The sequence below is a fragment of the Xiphophorus maculatus genome, chromosome 3, assembly GCF_002775205.1.
Source record: "Xiphophorus maculatus strain JP 163 A chromosome 3, X_maculatus-5.0-male, whole genome shotgun sequence".
Taxonomy (NCBI): domain Eukaryota; kingdom Metazoa; phylum Chordata; class Actinopteri; order Cyprinodontiformes; family Poeciliidae; genus Xiphophorus; species Xiphophorus maculatus.
Window position 1 is genome coordinate 26,469,299 of NC_036445.1, and position 12,529 is coordinate 26,481,827.

The following is a 12,529-nucleotide window of genomic DNA, read 5'->3' on the forward strand; positions in this document are numbered from 1 at the left end:
AGCTGGATTAATTTGGATAACTTTTTATCTTATTTAATGAAATCAAAATTAAAAAATTAAATTTTCCTACTATTAACATTTATTTGAAGTTCTGAGATAGCATCGTGGCAAAGGAGCACAAACTGAAGTGATACTGTTTTTTTCAGAATTATTTATGACGTCTCCTGGATTTCTGTACCTTTAGACATCCTCATAACTTGGGCATGTTTTGGATTAAAGGGTTAGGATGGTGTTACAGACGGATGAGAAACAGCAGGCTCATCCCGAAGGACACGATGCTAAGATGAAGCTTCACTAACGTCAACCTGCGCGGACAGACAAACCATTCAAATTGTGAGGTATGTGAGTCTCCTCTTGATAATTGACAGTAAATCAAGCACTGTGGGAAAATGGGAAGCTGAAGTGGGGGATGTGTTCAAGGCCTGCATGGTGGGATTGAAGGTAGGGAAGAGTTTGGGGTGAAGGGTGGTGGTTCTTACTGGAGCACATGTTGATTTCAGGGCTGCGCATGCCGTAGTATCCGGCTGGACAGTCGTGAAGACACTCGCCGTACTGCCTCATCCTCTCCCTTCGCAAGAACAGGAAGAGTTTGGGCTGGCAGTTCACGCAGCCGTTATCCCTGGAGCACACTGAGCAGCCTTTACAGATGGGGTAAGCTCCATAGCTAGCTGTAAGAGAGGAAGAAGAATGATTAATGAGACGATATCAGCTATAACACGTCCAGTGTGACTGTGAAATGCGTCAATAAAAAACATATGTTTAATGTTCGCACTGAAATCTTTCAGCAATAGTCGCAAATGTTTGTCAATGAGCAACAAAACAGCTGGATACACTAACCCTCTCGCGGCCTTAGCTGATGACAAATGTCACGGTCAGACAGCGGGGAAGCGGGAGGTTGTCCCGTCAGATCGTCAACTCCCGAAACTACAAACGGAACAAAAAACTCGTAAAGGCACATATGGGGTCAGTGCGATCCCACCGGACTGCGCACAGAGTAAAAAACTTCTGTGGTCTAAATGACCCCATTTCTAAAGATCATGGGAGGGTTAAAAAGAGGCATAATGTACCTTAATAATTTCACATTATTGGACACCATGTAATGTCAGTGCCTCGTTCCTTGTAGAAAGAGCATTGAGGATTCAGGAGGTTCCAACCCAATCATAAATATTGCCTTGGGGTCTTGATCAAGGCTGTACTTAATGGTGAATACCAGAGGTTTCTGACAAAACACAATTTCTGATTCCAGTTGCTGGTGTACGGCATACTATATTAGTTGGATACCAAGAAAGAAGCATAATCTTAACAACCACAACCTGCTTTAGTAGGCAAAACTGTGTTTTGGGGGGCATGGATGTGACTTTGCTGAGCTTAAAAAAATCAGATTTTTCCATCCTAATCAAAGCTATTTGCAACCTTACCATTAATATGTACAGGGAATGAGCAATTGTGTAGGCCATAAGGCCTCCAATTCCACATGTCAACATAGTAAATGTTGTGCAAACAGCAGCTGAGACACAACCATCACACTGGAAGCAAAGTTTGTAGGAAAAGTAAGGAAAGAAAGGCAAGTATTATCATTTTTGTCCACACATGCATTAAGATATGCCTAGATGACACCGAGTCCAATCAGAACACAGAGTAAGCATGCTAACTACCATTATTTAAAGACGCTACAAGCCAGAGTTTGCGAGCGCTTTTTACTCTGACACAGGACGCGAATGCACAACTTGTCCTGAAATGGCTTCCCCAAGTGTCTCTCTGCCCTAGCACAGATTGGCCACATTTAAATGAGGCATTAATTTCTGCTGAGTTAAATCTGAGCCACAGCAAATTTCTTGGTGTTCTCAAAAAGTCGGAGCTGTGCAAGTTGAGTGGGAAAATTAGCATATGTAATAGGCCAGTGTTTTTTGTGTTTTATGGAGCAGAATATTATTTCTGTAAGGACGTGGCAAAAGATCAAATTGGTTCTGGGCTCTAGTAAGGTGTGCGTAACATTAGCATATTTGATTAGATCTGCCTGTTTTGGTGCCACTTGGGTGCGGGACAATGGGGAGGGCGATGCAGGGAACCACAGTAATGTGGGTGGTCCGGTGCAGGGTGTACCAAAATCAAATACCTTTTTTTATGGGGGAATTAATTAATTGACCCACAATCCTGCTAATTATGGGCCAGTTAACGGGATGCAACTGTGCACAAGTGGGGTTTTTGTTTGCATTTCTTATTAAAACTATTATACAAGTTATGACACTTCTAGTATATTTGTGTAGGTCACATACTGTGATTTTTTTTCTATATTATTTTAGGCAGGTCTTGCAGTCTTTTTTGTCATTTAATAACAAAAAAAAGGACATTGCAAAGTTGTTTGTCTTCGAGTCCGATGTTCTTCCTCAACGTTTTGAAGACCGCCTGGTCAGATCAGGAAGTGGAGTTCTTCAAAATGTAAAACTTCCTCCCCCCCCCCATTTCTGTGGTCACTTTTAGACCTAAAGACAGCTGCCAGGTGCACATTGCTTCCATCTGCCAGATTCGAGTGGCGGGCTCGCTAATGTGTATATTTAGTGCAATCTGCATGGTGAATCTAGAGAAGAAGAAACAAAAAAAAAAAGGACGGAAATCATGGGAGGAAATGGGGCGGATTGCACTGCTTCTCAGTTTTCAAGCACGTACATGCAATTGATTTTAATAATGTGCTGGGTCGGGACTTGGCATTGGCAGATGAATATTCCTAAATCACTTGGATCAGAGGTGGGAAGAAAAAGAAAAACGCAGATCATGACACGGCATTCTTGTATTTGGTGAAACAGTAGTTACAGAAGAGAGCTGGAACTCGTAAGAGGAATGGATCAGAACGCTTGACATTACCCAGCTAGTCAGGGTTTTTTTTGTTGTTTTGTTATTTTTTAGCAGACAGGGACAACTTAAGGCAAAATTTAACTGTGGGCGGGCTAGCCCAGCAGAATACAACACAAGTAGACCATAATACCCATAATAGATGCATCAGTAGGATATTCTTTAACTCAGAGTAAACATGTCCAACTCAACAATTTGTCATTCATGCAAACTCTGGTTCCCCTCTCAGAATTCAAATGACGATGCTTGGTTATGGATGTGAATATTGCATTAATTCTGGTCAGAGCTGGCCTCCTAAATGATTGTGCTGAGACAGCTGATGAAAGCCCTCAAAACCGCTGCGGCTCTGGCCGCGGCCTCGCTCGCCTGCGGAAGACAAAGGAGCCAGTAAAAAAAAAAAAAGACGGCCCATTCCACAATGAGCGACTTTCAACGTAAACTCCTCAGCGTCCCGTTTACAGGAAAATGTCCTCGGGCAAATCCGATACGAAAGACACCCGAGCCGATCTCGGCCAAAGTTTGAAATATCGCGTGCGCAGGACCCGGGCGGGCGCTCGCGCTGAGCGACCTACCACAACGCTCCATAAAACACTGCGGAGCACGCTGGACAAAAACCTAAGAGGCAGATCAGAGCAGAGCAACGTCTGCACTTACTGGCCATAGATCTGCATATTAGGTTTCTCTTTCAGAAAGAAAAAAAAAATCCAGCACTGCTAAGTGGATCTAGTGCAAGCAACAGTTTGCAATCAGGTGAAAATCGCTTAGTGAATGTCTGCGGCTTCTTCTTTCTTTTTCTTTTCTTCGCATTCATCTTGAGCCTCAAGAGCAGAGAGGCAGGTCACCTCAACCGAATCGCGTTCGTACTCCCGACGCTGCAATGGACGACTTTAGCAGATTAAGTGCTAATCAGAACGCGTTTCTGCTGGTCTGCTGGGGTTGAGGTTTAAAGTGACACTCCATCAGCTACAACAAGTCCTGGGGATACACAGTTCCAGCTCTGCGTATCACATGGGCTGCTGATGGTTCGTCTGAAGTCGGCACCCGTTCAGGAAGACATGAAGGAGGAAGGAAAACCTCATTCTGGCTCCTGAAATCCTCAAATGGAAATCTTTGTCTCGTGTTCAGATGTCAGTTCGGTGTTTTTTTGAGATGTTATTATTTCCAATTAGAGCTGTATCGGTTTAGTTCAGCGTCTCACCCATAGTTGCAATAAAACCACCTGGCAGGTAACACTGCAGCCCGAATGTATCGCATATGTTTCATATTTTAATTTGTCAGCCCTTTTCGTCCTGTAAAATGATGTAACCATCCGGACCACACCTTAAGACTTTAGAATTCTTTTTTTTTTCAGTAATACAAAGTCTAAATACGTTTACGGCGAACTGACGATCACATTATCGTGGTCGCATTCACTGCGGCCGCCCTCGCCAAGCTTTGTGTGCAACGCTGACAGGATGGGAAAGCCAACTTGGCAGAAGCGGGGAACTCTTGAGGCTGAAAAGCTTCTCTCCCCAGCTTCTTTCTCCAGGGTTCATTCCTGTCACTACTGACAGTGTTACTCCCTAACAAGAAAATACCGTTGCGGGGCTGTGTGGTCGCAGGATCACTTGCCGGTCGAACAGCGCAAACGTTCATAGAGACCCGGGTTCGCGACGCAACCCCCTTCCGCCCCCAAACCCCGCTCGACCCCCGTTGCCAAAGCTTTGTTTTGCTGGTTGTTAATCTCAAAATTCACGCTGATTGAGGATAACGCGACCGCACACCGTCTGAACTGAGCATATCCCACATCCTGGACTGACTGCACGGCCAGGGGGAAGAGGGTGGGAGGAATGGCTGCACACAGTGAAAAGAGAGCAGCTCTTATAGTGCTGATCTTGAGAGATTAGCTTTTTTGTGTGTGTGTCTGTGGAAAGGTTTGGAGGTTCAGGCCACAGGTATGTCAGGAAAGAGGCCACAATTCACAGTGTCTGCAGCGGCGCTGTCCAACTCACGTCCCACACGACAGGCATAATGTCTAGCGTGCTTTACATCAATCTGTCGTCAGACTTTCTTACAAAACTATCATTTGTATGGATCAGATTTTTTCAACTTTAGCAAGGGGCTTTCTTTGCCCTCCTCCCCGCTGCATCTTAGCGTAATTTGGCGGGAACCTAAGCTCTGAATGTTTAGTTTGCTGTGGAATGCATTTGGAGTTGTTGATGTGGCCTCTCTCCTCATTTCTGCACATTGAAGCCCAGTGCAAATGAATTCAGACTGTATTTTGACACATGTCCAACAGCCCTCTGCAGCATTTCTTTTTTTTCTTTCCCCCCTCTCGCAAATCATGTAATGCCTTTTGGCGCGTCCTGTAAAACCAAAGTGACCCAGACATGCAGAAGAGATGCAGCCACTGGGCACCCGGCTTGAACGCTTTCACGTAGGCTTTTCTCTACCGTAGAGAGGAGAGCACACATCATTAGAAGCGGTGGTCCTTTGCACATGATGAACTCACGTCGTTTACAGTTTCAACCACAGAGTGTACATTACATGAAACGCAACAAATCCACAGTTCCCACTTCTGAAGGGATCGCTGTAGGGCCTCAAGTATTGTATTTACAGAAAAGCAGGGTGTACGATCATCTGCGCGGAAGCCTGCTTGACTTTTTTTTATTTTCACACAATGACTTAATAAGTGCCTCGGTTCGTCGTGGCTACGGGGCAAAATGCTGCCACAAAGCTGCCGCTGATGTAAAGGAACCACATGAAGAACCCCTCGCATATCCTCTTCCTTCTTCTCCTCAGCTATCAATAAAGCTGTCACAGCCAGATTGTTGATTCCAAATGGAGTCAATTACACCATTTGCTAATTTGCATCTGAAAAGACAAAGTTGTGCCAGATAATAATTTGACCAACAGGTTAGCTTACTTTTCTTGAAATAAATCCATTTTTTAACTGCTTATAACTACATAACGTAACAATTTTTAAAACATGTTAAATTTCTGCTACATTAGGACATAACGTGACTATGTATGTTACACAGGTAAGCTACAAGCTAGCTTACCTCACCTAAAACAAATCCACTTTTTAACTGCTTACAGCTAGGTAAAGATAGACTTGGTAGAAATTTTTTAAACACTCTAGAATGGCAAATTCTGCTACATTTGGACATAGCGTGGCTACTGGTGCTAACGTATGCTACACAGTTTGCTAGCAGTTGTTGACTAAAGAAAATAGCAAAAATCCTTATCAAGGTAAGCAAGATGTACACTGGTACTACGTCCTTGATGTCCGTATCCTAATGTTCTTAAATTGTCTTTTTCTGTAGTTAACAGCTAATTCTTTTAGCTAATGTTAGCAGTTAGCCCCTCGATAAGCTATCTCTCGCCTTTCATATATCAACAGTCAGATTGTGAATGTCCACCTAATTTGCTAAACCTGCTATGTTCATTAGAAATAGACATGGTAAGTGGGAATCAGTTAATACTGTTTGAATAGTGAACATTTTCTACTCTTTTGTTTTGTTTATGCAGGTGCGAGGGACTCATCTGCAAGGACTAGGTGAGTGTTTTGGCAGCACTTCTGGTTCATTGAAAAGAGTAAGAACAACCCTACCTTTCGTACATTTCAGTGCCTCTAAAACTGCACTGGTCATATGGACTGCCTGTCATCAGTACATCACATCCTCAAGCCTCTGTGTCTTGACTAATTCTTTTTTTTTTTTTTTTAAGCTTAAGTGGCCTTACATTCAGTAAATCACTTTATGGAGCTGTGACTTGGTAGCTCAAAACATAAAAGCATCAGGTTTATTTCAACCCTCATACCTCATAAAACAGGCTAATAATCGTTAAGATATTCAGTGAGACAATGACTTTGAGGTAACGTTTTGTTTTCTCTGAAAAGTCAGGGACCCCATTTTAAGAATGCAAGTTTCCAATCTGGACTGTGTTCCTTTGACATCCACACATCACGTTGGGAGGTTTTGCTGCAAACGCAAGTCCAGAGAAACTACGGCGTTAGTTATATCAATCAGAAAACCAAACTGCATCTCTGGAAGGTTTCTTCTCTCCTCCAAAGTGAGTGAGCATGACAAACTGCTCTTTCGGCTGTCAAAACCCCCGACAATCACACGGCAAATCCTCCCACGTCAATGGCAAGCTAACTTCCTCCCCTCTGCTCGCCTAACGGCACCCATAAAACGATTCTGAACGACCGATTCCAACTTCATGTAACCCGAAACCCTAGCAAGGTAAATTGCACATAATTTGTGTTTCATTTAGACCTCTGACCTTAACATTAGGAGGAAGATATCTACCGATGTGAGCTTTTCATAGGGCTCCTTTGGTAAAATACCTTCAGAGCCATTTCCATGCTCATGAATTTAACTCTAAAGCTAAAGAAACATATTCACATCAGAGTTGGACATTTTTGGCAAGCTATCCACTTATGTTTTATTTATGAAGTTGTCAGTTGCATAGTTATACTTCAAAAGTAAAACAATTGTAAGGCAACAAGTTTAACCTGTTTAACTTTAATGGTGCTCAATAAATAATTGCTAGAAATGAGACCCTGGGGTTCCTGTGGTGCATGCCATCTCTCACCAGCTGACTCTTGGAGGTAAACCAAAGCCCCCAGACCCCACACACCCCCTAACCTCAGCAAACCTGATCTTCTTGCAAGAAATAACCAGATATATGAAACGAATGGATGTATGGACAACTGGATGGAACCTAGAAGATCATATTGAAACACAACTGTCCCTGTTCTCACAGCACTATTCCTTTCCTCCAAGGACGTCTGGTATGTAAATCTAATAACACAGACTGTCAGTGTAACTATCCAGAAAACACACTGTCTTTTGTTGGCTCCTACAGTACAACATGGAGGGGCACATATTGGACATAACACTTTTTTCAAAGGAATTCTTCAATATGACTGCATTATCTGTGTCATCTGATGTCGAAGCAGAAGGAGAGAACCTGGGGTTTGGAAGCATTGGCAGATCAAAATGGGCTGCGTTCTCATGTGGAAAGCATCGCATCCACCAGCAGAATTATATGCTTTCCTCATGGCACTGAGACAAAGATTGTTTATTGTCTTGCTCACTTGTCCCCCTCCCCCACACCCCCTAAATGATGGTGTAGGCTTACTGTCTGCTCCTCTTAAGAGAAAGGGCAGATACAGGACAGCGCAAGGCTGCAGCTAAACAGCCGCTTTCTGGAGCTCTTCAACCCACTAAGCCACAGGTGCCAAACTCCAGTCCTCAAGGGCCGGTGTCCTGCAACTTTTAGATGTGCCTCTGCTGCACCACACCTGAACAGAATAATTAGGTCATTAAGGCTCTGGAGAACTGATCTACACAAGGAGGAGGTAATTAAACCATTTCATTCCAGCGTTTTGTACCTGTGGCACATCTAAAAACTGCAGGACAGCGGCCCTCCAGGACTGGAGTTTGACACCCCTGCACTAAACTATCGAAGCTGCCGCTGCATTTCTGGAACGGTGTCCGCAACCTCCACCGGAGTTCAGCCGTCGTTTTCGACCCTGTCCAAGCTGGTGTGCGATGAAACGACACGAACACCTTTCAGAGCCTTAACTTCCTGAAGATCTTGAAGTGCTATCTGCTTTAAAAATGACAAAGGCGGACCATTTCTGTTTTGGTTTTAGCCCGTAACTCTTCCAGATGGGAAGAGTCAGGTTGTAGGATTTACTTATTTGTTCCTCCGGTTTGCGAAAGCAAATCATACAGTATGCACATGTCTATAATTCAGGATTCCGTCTGCTCCTAATTATTGGGCTTATTGAGATTAAGCAAACACATTTGCCTGTCAAGAGGTTCTTGTGTCACATGGGCGGGGTGGGAGGCACATGCTCCTGCAGTAGAAATGTAAAGCATAACGATGAATGGTTAAAATAATAAGCTATGATAATCGCTATGTTTTGTCTAGTTCTCAGCGATGCACGATACTGGAAAGACATTGTGATTTTTTTTTTCTAGCCTGATGTACAGCACAATGCGATATGAAAAAATACATCAATTTTCAACTGATGACTTGATGCGGTGGCAATGTATATGCAATATAATGTGCAGTAGATTTTATGTATTTTTGCAACTTGTCGAAAATGCTCGACCCGGGAATATGTTATTGTGAATCTGTCTTTTCTATCAATTGAATTGGAAGAAATACAATCTCAACGTAATCGCACTCTACAATCACATTGACACACATTAAAAAATTGCAAAACACACACCCCGCCATACATTATTTAAAGTTCTGTAGTACGAACTCTACGACGCAATATATAAAGCATATTTTCACAACTGGTCCAAAATTGAGGGAAGTTTTACTCAAATATCACAGTTATAGCCCCACAGAAACATTTCCTGTTGGCATGCAGACGCTTGCAGCAGATATTCTGTCTGCGCTAATGAAGATTCTCTTTCCTCCGCATGCTAAATGCTCGTAGTGCCTCTAAATGATGGCAGTTCTACCTGTTTTCTGATTCATTCAGAAAATAGCTGACTTCCAAGGTGGGCTCATAATATTTCACTTTAATCAACGGGTACTTTGTTTATCCATGCAACATCACAGGAGCAACATGGCATGTTGTGACGCAGCAAAAAACTGTAATTTTTTTTAATTTATTTTTTTCACACCCTGAGTCACAGTAAACTGCTCGAAGACGAGACCTAAAAGGTGACTAAATGCACATCATATTCTCACGGTTAGACCCAGCTAACATGGTTTATGCCGTTAGCATGAGCAAGCGAAATCTGTGGAGCTTTTAGAAGCTAACTTAGTTTGTCTTTCCCATCTATTAGATAAAAAAATATCTTTCCGCTTTGCTTTTAGAGTTAGAGAACTTAGGTGGATGGGTCTCCTCATATAAGGGAAGATAGCTAATAATTTCTTTTTAGCATCTTCTTTCTTACTGCTTCCTTTGACCATGAGAGTCAATATTATCACATATTTGTCTAACCACATTGTTCAGGTCAGATCAGAACTGATCTGCTTTCTTTATGTCTACCTCCTAGGTTTATTACATTCCTTCTGGTGGATTACTGATGTCAAAGTAGCCCTGCAAGCTGACTTTTTTTGTGTGTTGTTTCATTTATTTATTTACTGTGCCACGCTGATTATTAAGCACTTTCTCCGCAACAGTCCATTTTCTACTTAGGAAAACTCCATGAGCATGTTGGAAGGAAAAACCCAGAAGCCTTGATGTGGTGGTCAAACAACAGAAATGGCTTTTCACTTTGAGCCGCGTGAGCCGTAAAGTTTTCTTTTTATACGCCATTCGAGTTTTAATAATAACAGAAAATCGTCCCGCTCAGTGTCGACATAATTGAAACAAAATACTCCAACAATAAAATTCTATATTTTTTTTGTTGCAGCAAAGGGGGGGAATCCATGCTACAAATATTTTACTGTCATTTAAGAGGTCTGTTTTGTTTTCTTGCGGTGCATTTGATATGTTTACAGCGTCGCTTTCAAGTGGTCTCGGTACAAACAAATGTGTCAGTTGAATCCACTCAACACAATTTAATGTAAAAAACATTACACAAAGAATGGGATTTATTTTATTTATTTTTTTCTCGATGCAATGGAGTGGATTTAGGCTTTAGAAGAGACTAAGCACTTTATTGTCACTAATCTACTTGCCACTGCTTGAACGTGAAAATGTGACCTGGGCGTTCAACAAGCAGACGTCTTTGGAAACTACATGGATTTGAATCCTATAGCAACCTTCCAGTGAATATGCAACTACTGACTGACATCTTGTTTCAAAAACTAGAATACGAGCAACATTTTCATTTATTTTATTTTATCTAAGCATACATGCTTACACTGTTTGTTTTTCTCTATTGAAATTCTCAATTTTCCCTGTCAATTAGCCCAGACTAAGTCAGGCTGGATAGTGAGCGATCATGAACATAAATGAAAATAAATCTGGGGCGGGGGGATTTCCAATTGGATTTAGGACTAGACTTTGATTGGACCATCCTAGTATCTGGATATAATTTCATTTAAACCAGGGTATTGAAACATTTTGCATAGAGGACCTCAATTGTCAAAGTAAAAGTAGTTGTTGGCCACAAACTTTTGATTTGTTTTGTTATGAAAAATGCAAAATCAATATATTGTCAAATGAATTAAACGTACTCGCCTGATTTCTATCTGCAAATCATTTCAGATGTGTTTTATTTTGCAAAAACATGACATCCCTCTTTCATTTTTTATAACCCTCTTGTTTTTCCTAATTTAATTAAGGCGTGCGCCCAATTCTACTTTCAAGTGAAAGTTACTGGATGCTTGTGCTGCTATGAACCATGAAATTAAAATGAATGCAAAAAATGTGGCTGTTAAAAAAGGAATAGTTCTTGTTGTTTTATGTTTTCCATCTTAGTACCATTTTAATTTCCCTGCATCATTTTTTATTTATTTATTTGATCAATGATAATTCCACTTGAATTCATTTGCTTCAATCGTATCACCGTCAACGGCCTGGAGAAATGACTCTGGGCCATTCTTGAACTGCGGACAAACAGAATCGCACAGAATCCCTGGAAGGGCCCGCAAATGTCCCCGAAGATGCACTTTGGACACAAATGATTTAAAACCATCCCACTGCGGCGCTGGCTGCTTGCGATTGTTAGCATTTAGGATTCATCTTTCGGGACTGTCCAGCTTCATCCATCTTCCCATCAACTGAAACCTTAAAGTGTCCATGCTGAATCAAAGCGAGACGCCACCACCATCAAGGTGGGTTCGATGTGTCTTAAGAGCCTTCTACAATATGCTTGCTTGTGGAAAATGCAGTCCTGTATAAAGACCCGATTTGTGGAGTGCATGACTGATGATTGTCTTGGCAACAGATTTGTCCACCTGAGTTTAGGTAGACGGACTCCAGACTTTGTTCAGAGCTTCAGATATTCTTTTGTAACCCATCCTCGCCTGTCTGGTACACTGGAAAAAAAAAAAAAACTCTTACCAAGTATTTCTGGTCTAGTTTCTTGTGCAAATGTCTTTGTACACTTGAATTAAGACAAAACTAACTTGCAGGTAGCTTTTCAGCAAGAAATGGGAGTTTAAGTAAGTAATTCCTGATGAAAAAGTACTTTTTTTCATTGGCAAAAAAAATTCACTTATAACAAGACATTTGTTTCCCATGTTATAAGTGAAATAATCTGCCAATAGGACTTTTTCATCAATATCAAGGAATTAGTGACTTAAAACAAGCTCTTGTATCTTGCTGAAAGGTTATCTGTTAGTTTTGTCTCGTTTCAAGTGTACTGAGATATTTCCACTAGAAACTAGACCAGAAGTACTTTGTAAGATTGTGTTTTTGCAGTGTATGCCCCCGTTTGTTCATTTTCGATTGCATCTCTGAGATACTGACTGAAAAGCTGTATTAACGCCGAAATTAAATTACCCACAGATGGACTTTCTATACAACCACGATCACTTTTCTCCAGGGTGTGAATGCAAAGAGGGGCTGAATACAAATGCAGCTCTCACTTCACAACTGCGAGCTGCTTTGGATAGTTGTCGCTGCATCGAACAATGTAGTGAAACAAGAGAATGGAGACCCAACTTAAAAAAAAAAAAAAGAGTGAGAATTGGTCGCCAAAATGGAATGAAGTTTCTCATACTTACTTCATTCACATTTATTTACCTTGAAAGCTTAATGGCTTCTATA

The 12,529-nt window shown here is 41.7% G+C and overlaps 1 protein-coding gene across 1 annotated transcript in view; it reads right to left on the reverse strand.

Annotated features, from left to right (window-relative positions):
- rspo2 (R-spondin 2) overlaps positions 1 to 12,529 on the reverse strand; it is a 75,878-nt gene that overhangs the window by 41,954 nt on the left and 21,395 nt on the right. Inside the window, exon 2 of the mRNA XM_023330351.1 lies at positions 480 to 668. Within this exon, the coding sequence (XP_023186119.1) occupies positions 480 to 668 (189 nt within the window). The remainder of the gene's footprint in view (positions 1 to 479; positions 669 to 12,529) is intronic.